We start from the raw sequence: 12950 nt of genomic DNA, 5'->3' as shown, positions 1-12950 counted from the left end.
GATGACCACAACAAAAGCAAAAATGATTGCAATTACCAAACACGAAACACACTCATAATATGTCATAATATTGACATTCAGTCCAGTAATCCTCCACTGTAACAGCTCCTTTACTTTGCAGTGAAAATTGATTTGTATATTCTTTGCCTCTGAGTGCTTGTGGGATTTTTCAGCCGAGAGTTTTGAGTGTGCTGTGCACACTGAAGCATCAGGGCCCCTGTGCATCCTGAACCAGGCTGTCCTTAGCAACCCTGGGGCTTCCTCCCTCCCTCTGTGGCCACTGTTCAGAAAGAAAAGGTTTTACACTTCACCTGTTGAGTTGAGAGAATCACAGGGTCCCCCGCCCCAGGCTATAACATCATTTCTCCCCGTGTCATTAAAGAAATGAACTCTGCAATATAATAAAGCAGAAATGATCATACATGATATCTGTTATGTAAGTTATAAAAATATAAAAGTCAAGGCTCTGGTGGTTCTGCAATCACGTAAGCCCCGCAGTTTAAGATCAGGATGGAAACGAAAAACCTCGTACGACCTGGTGACACGCTGTCTCATCACCAGCTCCTCGGACTGTACTGCCTAGCAGGGGCTTCCCGGCTGGTGGGAGCTGGGGGAGGTCACGCTCTGGTCCTTGAGGCCACTAGCAAAGGCCTGGAAGAAGCGGGGTCGGGGGAGGGGAAGGTGTAAGAGGGAGGCAAGAGAAGGATTTAAAAAAAAAAGCCTCAGAGGATTCCCGTGGTGGCTGATTCCCGTGATGGCTGCCAGCCTGGGGTGCCTTCGTCACCTGGCGCTTGATTTTTACACATGCTCAGCTTCTCCCCTCCAGCTGCCAGCCTCTCGTTTATGTGTTCAATCCTCCTTCTCCTTGCCCCTAACAACAGGGTGGAGTTCCAGAACAAGTTCTACGTCGGGGCTGGTTACAAGTTTTCCCCATTCTCCTTTAAACAAATCCTGGATGGGACAGCTGAGCAGTAGCTGCACGTCTGGTGGCCGCAGTCACCTCTTCCATCGGTCACCTCCTGCACCGGTCTCTGTGCCAATGGAAGGAGTTTCGTCTTGTCTTTAACGTCAGCCTGCATAAGGCAGTCGATGGAATGATTGTTCTCGCTAACCGGAGGGAGGAAGCCATGTAATGTTATCTGTAAGCCTTGGGATTTGATATGACTTAACCATGTCGTAGAGAGACTACATAGGCAAGTCATTTCAACCTCATGAGGGGTCTTAATTGTCAAATCCTAGAATAATTGACAAATGGGGAGAGGGGAGTGCCAAACTGAGGTTTTCTTGTAATTAAACTTCTGGGCCATTCACTTTGTTATTAAGGTGTCTTTTTTCAACATTAGTCTGTAAAATTTAATCTTAATAATTATAGGCCAAAGCTAACCAATAGAGTTACACAAAGTAACCCTAGAGAAAGGTTAGGGTTTTTTTATTCCTCATTTCCTCCTTCCTCAAATACCTTTTTCTCCTTGTCTGGGGCTAAGTTTTACAGGATTAGGGACTTTCTCAAGAATTTTCACTCCAGGTGAGGAAAAACAGATAATGTTCTCTGTTCAGATGGAGGGCTGGCCCTGGCGTGGCTCGAATTGTTAAATCCTGCGGAATGAAGTGTGACAATATGATATCATCAGTGATTTTGTTTATTCTCAGTGCACATTGTGCTGGAGTTAACTGGAGAAAGACATCTGTAGGCTTCAGCAAGTTCTGGAAAATGGCTTGCCGGAAAGGAGTCTGCCAGACAGTCTACCCTGATGCACTCTGGGTCAGTCGGCCCCGGAGTCACTTCTTAGGCATCTTCACTGGCAAACTTCCAAGAGCCAGATGTAGAAGAAGATGTGTTCTATCGACTAGTCTGAACAGCCTGTATTCAGGTTAATTACCATCTTTATGGTAACTATACTGGTAGAATGAAGTGTCATTAACATTGGTGTAGTGCTTTACAGTTTACAAAGCAGTTTCACGTAGTATCTAGCTTGTAATAAGTTTCCAGAAGATCTGACCAAATGCAAAATCGCCTTTTGGACAGATCTCTTTTTTTTTTAAGCTCCCATCTGCCCCTCCGTGCAGTGGGGTTGACCAGGGTTCATGTTCAAGTGTTGTTGTTCAAACCCAAGGAAACGTCCATGTCACCTTCCACGTTGGTGTCCTGACTTGTGCAGCACAATTTAAGGCACAATCAGGTGCTCAGCAAGTATTCCTTTAATGATTAAAACAGGTTGAGCTCAAGAATGATATAGTTGGAGTCAGAAGACTCCGTATCTATGAGTTCCAACTCTGATACTTTATCATGTGTGCCCTTGGGCAGGAACTGGAGTGTCCTACACATTGCTGGGGGTCAAAGAGCACCAAGCATGGATGAGGTACTCAGCCAATGGCACTGATCGAAGAAAAGGACAGACTAAAGTAGTATGTAAATGGTTCTTGTAAGTCCATAAATCCCCATGCTGCCGAGGTCACCAGAGAGTTTCAGGGTTCTCTCAGCTCATCACTGCCCTTCTCAATGGCTATCTAAAACTACGCTATGCCTAGATGGGTCACAGCCTTTTGCCGTTTAATTCTAAACAGTGATGGCTGTGAGAAAAGGCATGAAAAAACAAAGCTGCCCTCTGCCCCTTGCTTGCCAAGACCCCTGTTCTTTCAGAAATCCCTGGCCTTCTTGAGAACGACATAGTAGTTTCCTCCAAGAATTGGCAGCCTCTTTCTGTCTCGATGAGAGATGTAATTTCCCCTTTAAAGAGGGATTGGGTGAAGGGCTGCTGAGAAGAGGGTGTGACCGGCATGTCACTCAGTCGCCCAGGATGCAGGGTTGTTTCTTAAAGAATCCTGTTCACAGAACTAAGCTGAAAGGGGAGGAGAAGACCTGCGAGCCAGGCTTCTTGGGAAGGGAAGTCCAGAAGCCCCCAAGAGGCCATCGGTGGTCCAACTTCTGTGTAAGACTCAGCTGCAGTAAGGAAGAGCGGAAGAGCCCGAAACTGGAAAGCTTTCCAGGAAATATAGGAGGTAAGAAACTCCGACAGGCAACGTAGATCTGGATTTACTTTTTCTGCTCTGGGGGCCAAGGGGATTTGACCATTAGTACTTGGCTGAATACAGATGGAGTATAAAAATTTCTTCTTTCTGATGATATTGCAAAACAAATTACATCACACACACACACACACACACACACACACACACACACACAAGCTCAGTTTTAAAAAGTTCTACATGGCCCAATTATTTTTGACTCAAAAATTAAGTGTAGCAAAATGCAGTAGAATAAAATGTCCATCAGTTCCTTAGAAATTGTTTGAATGAAGCCTGAACTCCATCTGAGCCCTTGAGTTTCACAGTAAATCCCCAATATGTCAGTTCCCTGAAGGCAGGCAATGGTTACTTTCCGATTGTAGTTTTTCAGGAATGATAGTGAGGGATGTGGAGCGTTCTTCCCCATGTTAGTCCCTGTTTTCTTGAATTGGTCTGACTGGTTATCCATCTGTCCATCCCTCCATGCATTTATCCATCCATCCATCCTCTTCCTAGGCTAGAAGGGATTTAGAATGACTTAGGGAGCCAAAGAACAGAAGATGCCAGCTCAGCTTTTCCAACATTCTATTTCAGCATTGAGATTACAAGCTCTATGTCTCAGTAACTTTCCTCATATTCATCTCCAAAATATTTTGTCCTGTTTATAAAAACTTTTTTAATGAAACTTGTGGCTGAAACTCAACAAAATATAGTAAGAGAATACTTTTCATATCTGTTAACTTTGAGTTAGTATTCGAGTGTCCTCTTAATGACTTGGAATGAAAGCCCCTTTACTTTTTTACTTATTTATTTTTAATTAATTAATTACTTAATTAATTTTTGGCTGCGTTGGGTCTTCGTTGCTGCCCGCGGGCTCTCTCTAGTTGCGGCGAGCGGGGGCTACTCTTCGTTGTGGTGCGCGGGCTTCTCACTGCGGTGGCTTCTCTTGTTGTGGAGCACGGGCTCTAGGAGTGTGGGCTTCAGTAGCTGTGGCACGTGGGCTCAGTAGCTGTGGCATGTGGGCTCAGTAGCTGTGGCCCGTGGGCTCAGTAGTTGTGGCACATGGGCTCAGTAGTTGTGGCACGCAGGCTCAGTAGTTGTGGCACATGGGCTTATTTGCTCTGCGGCATGTGGGATCTTCCAGGACCAGGGCTCGAACCCGTGTCCCCTGCACTGGCAGGCTGATTCTTAGCCTCTGCGCCACCAGGGAAGCCCTGTAAGCCCCTTTATAATTCACAGATGTGAATAACAAAATCCTGACAATATCCTATCAACAACCCTGCACCCCTATAACCAACATGCCCCCACCAAGGAATCCTGTGGTTGAAGGCCCCGTATAACCTACTAGGGCAGGAATGAGAACTTTCTCTGTTGCGGGTAGTTTATATGTTTGTTTTTTCCATCCCTTGGCAACCTCCCCTGACATTGGGAATGCACCAGAGCCTTGACCATCTTCAAGGGCTGGGCATGAGAAAGATTGATGTTACAGTTGGCGAAACTGAACGGGTTTGCTCCTCTGAGTGGAGTCTGGGTCACACGTGACTGCCAGCTTTTCTGTCCACCAGCACCGCACCCCTGCACCAGCCAGGCCATTCCACGTTCAGAAGGTTTTTCTTTCTGTAAAATACGCTGGTTTTACAATTGAAAGCAATGTAGAACCAGCGCGTTTTTAGTGAAAATTACCCGTTTTGTTGTGCTCTTCTTAAGTGTAAGGTGACTGGGTTGGGTGGCTATCACTGTTACATATCTGATTAGAGAGGTTATTTTCGGTCTTATGTTCCAACAGGCATATGGCACATGTGAGGGCTTCCTAACACCACTTAGGCTGACCCTTGAAATTTAATCAATCTATTTTAGAAAACAAGCAACTTTTTTTTTTTTCCCCCCAATTTGGGTGGTTTCTTATTTGAGTCCAAGGTGTTTTCATGTTGGCCAAATATTAGCAATAATTGCCTTTGGAGAGATATACACTTGATAACTCTGTAGATGCTAAAAAACTTACCCTGAGTGTATTTGATTTGTGATTATGGTGAAATTTTGGAAGTTTAGTTGATACCTTTATTCAGAGATGAGAAACAGTACTACCATGAGTGCTTATGTTGCAGTGAGCCCTGTGCTGTATTATACAAGCATTATCTCATTTAATCCTCAGAACACACTTAAAAGAAGGAAGTTTATCAGTTAAAAATCACACGTACCTGGCTAGTCCAAGCGTAGTGGTGTTTACAGTTGATCACAGACAGTTACAGATTTCTTTGTTCCTTCTCTACTCCCACTGCTTCACTTGAGTAGCCTAAAGAAAACACACACACACACACACACACACACACAAAGAGAGAGAGCTTTATTTTTTCCCCATGGAAAACATGTCTGGAAGTGAACCGTTCAAGGTTGTAGGAGAGCTCCACATCATCGTCGTCAGGTCCCAGGCTCTTTCTAGCTTACGCTCTGCCAGTCTTAGCCGAGAGTTTCCATCTTTCCAACTTCACATTTGTATCACCACCAAAAATGGCTGCTGAAGCGCCAGCCATCACGTCTCCATGATCCGGGGAGGAGGCAAAGGGGCAAAAGAGGGCTTTCTTAGAAGCTCTCCCTAACAACCTCCACCTGTATCTCGGTGGCCACCCCATAAGCAAGGTCCAAGGGAAGACTTGTTACTGGGAAGGCAGCAAGCTATTTCTCCCACAGGTAGCTGGTATTATTTTTATTTTCAGATGAGGGAACAGAAGAGTCTCAGTCGCAGTCTCACCATGGCCACTGACTTCCTTCCTTTTCTCCCTCCCTCTCTTCCTCCCTCCTTCCTCTCTCCCTTCCTTCCTCCTTCTTCCCTCCTTGTCACCTCTAATTCCTCTTCTCTCCTCCCTTCCTTCCTTCTCTCCCTCTCTTCATCCGTCCCCTTCCCTTCCCTATTCCTTCCCTCCTTCATCCCTCCTTTTCTTCCCTCCTCTCCCCTTCCCTCCTTCTTCCCTCTTTCCCTCTTCCTTCTTTTCTTCTTCCTTTCTTCCTTCTTTCCTTCCTACATTTATTAATTTAGTAGGGATAAAATGATACCTAAGAATTTTTATTACTCTAACTTTGTCAGTTATTACAGAAGATGAACAGTTTTCCAGTTTTGTTTGCAATTTCTATATCCTCTTGTGAATAACCTGTTCATATAATGTTCCCATTAATCCATTAGGATCTTAATTTTTTTTCTTGTAATTTGTGGTTTATATCTACTACAGACATCTACTGCATATATAATGGCTATTCTTGTTCTTTTAATTTTCGAAATTGTGGTAAAATACACCTAACGTAAAATTTACCATTGAGGCAATTTTAAAGTGAACAGTTCAGTGGCATTTAGTTTTACAATTTAGTTGCACAATGTTGTGCAACCACCCACCGCTAGCAAAGGCTAGGCACCTTGTGGACTTGTGGCCAGTCAGTGATTTGATTGTTTCCAGGTCAAGTGCCCATCCTGACCCAGTAGGTCCAGGCCAGTGATAGAGGGCAGGCGGGGCTCATGGCACAGGGGACAGTGGCTTACAGAGCACTGTGACACATCAACTGCGCATCTTCATTGGTTCATTTCTTCCAGAAAGAATTTTCATAGCAACAGACATAGTCTTTCTAAAAATTCAAACAATGCAGAAAAGTATAAAAGAAGAAAGAGAAAGCCACCCCAAATTCCATCTGCCGGGTAATTTGTTCCTTACCTTTTTCTCTTGGTCAAATCCTCCTCATCCTTCAGGTCTCAGTTTTTCAGGACTCGCCTCCCTGGGTCCCAGGACTCGGCAAAGCAGGGCCTCCCTTACGTTGCCAGAGCAACCTCTGCTACCCTTGGGACCATGTGGTTCCCACCTGAATACTTGCCTTTATCCCCCACTAGACTGTAAGTGCTTTGGGGGCAGGAACCCTTTTCATGATATTTTATTGTCTGATACATAGTAGTGTTCCATAAATATTTGTTGAAAGACAAAACACGGTTTCAGACATCTCTCCTGAAATTTCTATGCAGGTATGTATTTAAATGAGATTTTATGAATTGGGGTCATTGTATACATACATTAGGTACATACATATTGGAAAATGCTTTTCAGCGCCAAATAGCCTTTCACCTAAGAGCTTTTAAATGGCATTCTGTTGCAGGAGTGTATTATAATTTGTTTGGTCACTTCTCTACTGGTGGGCGTTTAAGTGGTACCCAATTCTTTCATTGCTGTTGTCATAACAACAGTGTGTTGAGCTTTCATACACCTTTATCTTCATTCACCTTTTTGATTACCTCACTAGAATGACTCCTAGGAGTGAAATTGCTTAGTCAACATTCTTTCATCTTTGCCTAACTGCCTTCTGGAAAAGTTGTAGCCATGTACCCTCCCACCAATGTCAGTGCCTGTTTCCCTTACAGTGGGCACAATTGATCTTTAAGGTTTTTGCAAATCCAATAGAGGAAAATAACCCACTTTAACTTGAAGGCATAGTTCTCTTCATATTATGGAAACCAAATAATATGAGTCTCTTCAATCAAGAAACATATGAAATCGCAAATGTGAGCCTCCCTTCCTGTGATCAGCTTGTTTCTTTTCCTTATTTTTGGCCGTGCCACTTGGCTCATGGGACTTTAGTTCCCCGACCAGGGATTGAACCCTGGCGCTCGGCAGTGAGAGCCTGGAATCCCAACCATTGGACCGCCAGGGAATTCCCTCAGCTTTAATTAAAGAGAAACTGAAGCAATTATCTTGGACCTAACACCTTTCTCTCCAGGCACTCTGTGATGAATCACTTCTCTTTGCTGATAAGAGAAGGAAAGTATGTAGGGTATTTATGACCCATGGAGCTACCTAATCAGTTAAAACACACACATCAAATTAAAACTTAATAGTAAGTGGCAGATTTCCTGGGTTTCTTTTCTTGCCACTCAATACTTTAGCAAGCAGACTTGCTGGAGATTGTTTTATTACTCTCTAAAACGTAAGCCCTTATGATTGTTAAAATTGTAAAACATGTTTAGACTGCTATGAGAAGTCATAAAACTTGACTGGTAGAAGAGATTAAGTGTTGATTGAATATTGAATTTACTGTTAAGCATTTTAGTGGTAACTGAACTTAAGATGAACTTACTGGGATTTTAAAAAATTATTTTCCCACCAAACTAAATTCTTTTATTCTCTAACACTAAAAATGGCCAGAATCACTTTTGGTTTTTACATCGGCTACTACGATTGGCATGGCTATTCTTCAGAAAAAAAATGGATATAATTTATATACGATAAGAGTCACCATTTTAGAGTGTATAATCCAGTGATTTTTAGTATAGTCACAAGGTTGTGCAATCATCACCACCATCTAATTCTTACTGAATGACCTCATTTTCATATTTTGATTAAGTTAGTAGTTTATCATCTCGAAACATGATAGTCAGAGCCAATTTTTAATGTGTACTGAAGTCCTTTTTATAATCAAATTAAGCTGATTTTTCTCATAACTACTTTATTTTAAAGGTTACCAGATAAAGAACACCCGTCCAAAGGGTATTTGGACAACTTCTGGAAAGGGAGCAGTAGGAGTTTCTAGAACAGTGTATCTTTGTGAATTTCAGCCTCTCAGATGGGCTGAGAGACCAATCATTTTTACTTTTTCCACTCTGTGAAAATAACAGCTTTTTGTACTTTTCATGGTCTCCCTTGGGAGAGGGGATTTCATGAACTCATTTCTGAGCGTTATTGATTTCTCTCCCATCTGGGAATATTTGTGTCTCTGTGACAGTGTTTTAAGAAAACAAATAATATCTACTTTACAGTATAGTTGTTTTTATGTGTATCTTTTGTGTCCCCAGGTAGATTAAAAACTTCTTAGGGAAGGGAACACTGTCAGACCCTCCTACAAAGTCTTCACAGGAGCCCACACAACAAGATACAGAGCTGGCACTTGGCAAACATTGATGACCTTGACGTGCTTCTCTACAACCGCTCTGCAGCTATTTCTATGTTCTGGGGAAAGAGGATCTTTGAGTTCTGATTCTGCTGCTTCCTAGTGGTCTGACATTGGAAAAGTTACTTAAGAATCTGAGAACCTCATTTTTTGAACTATTTATTTTGAAGCATATTACACATCTTCAAAAGCAGAGGATAGTCAAATAAACACCCATGTATCTGAAACAGGACGGAAAGAGGCAGGGCACAACCTTTGAAAGAATGACATAGCCCAAGGACATGACATAAACTGATTAGAACCAAATGGGTCCAAGATGGCAGATAAGTCGACTGCACCTTGAGCCTCAGTACACACTCACATCAGCAAGCTAAATGACACACCCACAGGCGCCATGACAGTTCCAAGACCGACCACAAGGATCAAAAAGTGGGCGGTGGCCCAGTTCCTGGAAATCCCCACCCCTTCCCATAATAGCTGGAATACTCCTCCCACTCATTAGCCTATGAAATTACCCACTCCTATAAAAACTGACAACCCCACACCCTGGTGCCTTTCTCACCTTCTGAGATGGCCCACAGTCTATGGAGTGTGTTTCTCTCTAAATAAATCCACTTCTTACCTATCGCTTCGTCTCTCCGTGAATTCTTTCTGCGATGAGACATCAAGAACCTGAGCTTCATTAAGTCCTGAAACCGGGTGTGTGATCTCAGTTGGAAGACTGTGGGTTTTGGCTGGGTTCGAGTTCCGGCCACATGGGTTCAAGTCCCAATCTGAGGTGCACGGTTTCATACCCACTATCCCCTTCAATAATTTTCACCACATGGCCATTCTTTTTTCATCTATACACCCATCTCCTTCTTTTGCACTCTATTCCCAACCCACCACTGAGTTATTTTAAAACAAATCCCAGACATCAAATTTCATCTGTAAATATTTCAGCACGTATCTCTAAAATATAAAGATTTTTTTCTACTGTGGCCATAATATCATTGTCACACCTAATGATGTCATCAGTAATTCCTTAATATCATCAAACTTTCAAACTTGCTTGCGTTTCCCTGATTTTCTATCATCTCTCTTTCATCTCATTTGCTTTCTTGTTGTTGTTTTACAATTGGCTTGTTTGAATGAGGATCCAAATTAACTCATTTATTTGGTTGGTTTGTCTCCTTTCTGTTAGTCTATAGGTTCTCCTTTCCTCTTTTTTTCTTGCCATTTATTTATTGACGAAGTTGGGTCATTAACCTGTCGAACTTCTGGCATTCTGGATTTTTCTAATTGCATCCACATGGTATAGTTTAACAGGTTTCTTCATCCCCTGTGTAAACTGGTAGTTAGAGCTAGGGGCTTGTTCAGATTCAAGTTCAATTTCTCTTGATGAGACTACCTCACTGGTGATGTTGTGTATTTCCTTCCTCCTGCATCTCATCAGGAACAACATCACATCTGATCATCTCTTTCCGTGGCATGAGGAGCCATTGTTGGGTTCAGGTGTTATAAGTCTTATCCATCTGAGTAAAGTTCTCCCTCGGCCTTTCACCTAGTAGTTTATCAGCCGTTGATGGTCATTGCCTGGATCCATTATTTCTTTAGGAGTTATAAAATCATAACTTAATTCTATCCTTCTTTAGGATGTTTTAGCTGAAATTAAAAAATACTTTTCTTTCACCAACTGTTTGGTTACCCTGAAATACAGACAATCTGTGCAAGAAAAGCAAAATATTTACTAGTTTTCAGAATAATGAGTTGGTTTCTTAGTATTCTCCAAAGATGATCAGTGAGATTATCATTTTAGTAATCCTAAAATTTTGATATCTTTGATGGGCTTCAGTTCTTTGCAACCATTCTTCTTTGTGTGTGTGTGTGTGTGTGTGTGTGTGTGTGTGTGTGTATGATACATAATGAACTCATATTGATATTTGCAATTCAAAATTAGGATATAAAGTCTTTATATAACTTCTTTGATTTTTGTATCTTCTTTCTAGAACTTACACTGAAAATCTTGGTTCCTAATAATAGGACCATACTTACTTTATCCTACAATATGTACTAGTATCAAAATAATGATATCAACATTATTACTAACAGTATAATTACTGAGAACAGATTAGGATATCTGTTTATCCCACTAGGGATGTAGAGTTAAATTACTATGTTAAAGCCATTTGAAAAAAATTTTTCACTAATTTCAGCTTTCCTTGTTTTATTTTTCTCTCGATTTTTAGGGTTAAGATTTTTTTTAGGATTAAATACCCAAAAAAGGGGGGGGGGATAAAAAGAAGTGCTCCGTGGGTTTCTGTCAGAATTAAATGAAAATAAGATGAGAAAGCACGCTATAACAGATGATTACACTGTAAACCGTAGGATCTATGTAGATGTAAAGCATTGGCTATTGTTATTATTTTTCTGTAGCAAAGCCTACCTTCATTCCCAGTCAGAGGACACTATTGGTTAAACTGTCAAGAGCTCACCTGGCCCCCCTCTCCAGGTTGATTACTAGCCACCAGGGCCCAACTCTCTCATTTGGCCATTCAGTCTCTCCATGATTTAACTTGTCCACGTTTCAGGTTTTTCCTTGTAAAACAGTGATAAATTATAATACCTACTTCACTGATTTTCTGTGAAGATTAAAGGAGAATATACGCTAGATTTTATTTTGTTCTTCCTTCCCCTGTTTCCGGCATTTTCCCTCCCCTGTTTCCTGCAGGGAAGCCGTGTGGGGAATTTGAACTATTTAGAAGATGGCAGCCAAGCAGACAGAGCCGGTCACCATCATTAGCCTTCGGGAGTTGAACCTGGGGACCCCAGAGCCACAGCCAAAAGGTAAGGGGATCATAGAAGTCTCTGGTCCTCAAGTTACCGTTTAATTCCCCCTCTTCCCTGTATTTACTATTTTTATAATAACAAATTGGTTTTCCAACATCCTCTGGGGTGAGTGATAATCTGCAGACATTCCCTTCCCACAGAGGCTGTTGCTTTCACTTTGCCTTTCCTTGTTAGAGTCAAAGACATTCACCGTGGAAGACGCCGTGGAGACCATTGGATTCGGACGTTTCCACGTTGCCCTCTTTCTGATCATGGGCAGCACAGGGGTGAGTGCTTGGAGATCCTCTGAGTCTCCAAAGCTGATTCATCGTTGGACGTGTTGAGTCTTCCACTTGCCTCCAGCTCGGGGTTGTCCGCTCAGGGAGGGATGTGAGAGGGAGCAGGAACCCTGTGGGGTAGATAATCCCCAAGTACTTTTCTTCCACCTTTGGCAGTTGTTTGGTTATGAGCAAATGAATATGTGTTCTATCTTCTGGGAATTCAATACCCTTTTTTTTTTTTGCTATCTATAGAACTTTTATTTCTCCTGTAGTCTCTGTTGGGTCTGACATTTAATTTTTTTTTTTTAATGGAAGTATAGTTGATTTACAATGTTGTGTAAGTTTCAGGTATACAACAAAGTGATTCAGTTTTATATATATTATGTATACATATGGGTGTGTGTATATATATATGAACATATATATTCTTTTTCAGATTCTTTTCCATTATAGGTTATTACAAGATATTGAATATAGTTCCCTGTGCTAACAGTGGGTCCTTGTTGTTTATCTATTTTATATATAGTATTGTGTATCTGTTAATCTCGAATTCCTAATTTATCCCTCCACACTCCTACCCAGGGTAGCACTAATTTTAGCACTAATTTTGCTCTATAGTCATTCTTTCCTGATGATGAACTCATATTGTTTTGTACTCATTGCTTTTTTTCTAGCTTTCATGAATCTTGCCTCTCCATCCCAGCTTCTTGAAATCAGGGACTATTTCAGAGATCCATTTGCAAGGGATATGCCCTGAGATCTTGACGATGATGAGTATAAAACAGCAATGCTGGGTTGACGTGGATGCTGGTGGCTAGCTAGGGCCACCTGCCAGCTAAGTGGCTCCCACACAACACCTTCATAGTGTTAAATGCAAAAACATGTATCAGCAACATCACAAGGGAATACGTGTCATAAATCTTGAGGGATACTCTCAAA

The 12950-nt window shown here is 41.9% G+C and overlaps 2 protein-coding genes across 9 annotated transcripts in view; both read left to right on the top strand.

Moving 5' to 3' along the window:
• ATP6V0A4 (ATPase H+ transporting V0 subunit a4) overlaps nt 1-1310 on the top strand; it is a 72468-nt gene extending 71158 nt beyond the window's left edge. For all 8 annotated transcript variants that reach the window (XM_082472926.1, XM_082472927.1, XM_082472929.1 and 5 more), the window contains one exon: nt 882-1310. In XM_082472926.1, the coding sequence (XP_082329052.1) occupies nt 882-975 (94 nt within the window). In that variant the 3' untranslated portion in view covers nt 976-1310. The remainder of the gene's footprint in view (nt 1-881) is intronic.
• A 93-nt stretch (nt 1311-1403) lies between these two features.
• The window catches only part of SVOPL (SVOP like), a gene marked incomplete at its 3' end in the record, with an annotated part of 84926 nt that continues 73379 nt past the window's right edge, over nt 1404-12950 (top strand). Inside the window, 3 exon segments of the mRNA XM_082473193.1 lie at nt 1404-3000; nt 11633-11748; nt 11926-12017. Of these exon segments, the coding sequence (XP_082329319.1) occupies nt 11667-11748; nt 11926-12017 (174 nt within the window). The 5' untranslated portion in view covers nt 1404-3000; nt 11633-11666.

Source organism: Balaenoptera physalus (assembly GCF_965194825.1).
Source record: "Balaenoptera physalus genome assembly, chromosome: 8".
Classification (NCBI taxonomy): Eukaryota; Metazoa; Chordata; class Mammalia; order Artiodactyla; family Balaenopteridae; genus Balaenoptera; species Balaenoptera physalus.
This window is presented reverse-complemented; position numbering and strand designations above follow the sequence as displayed.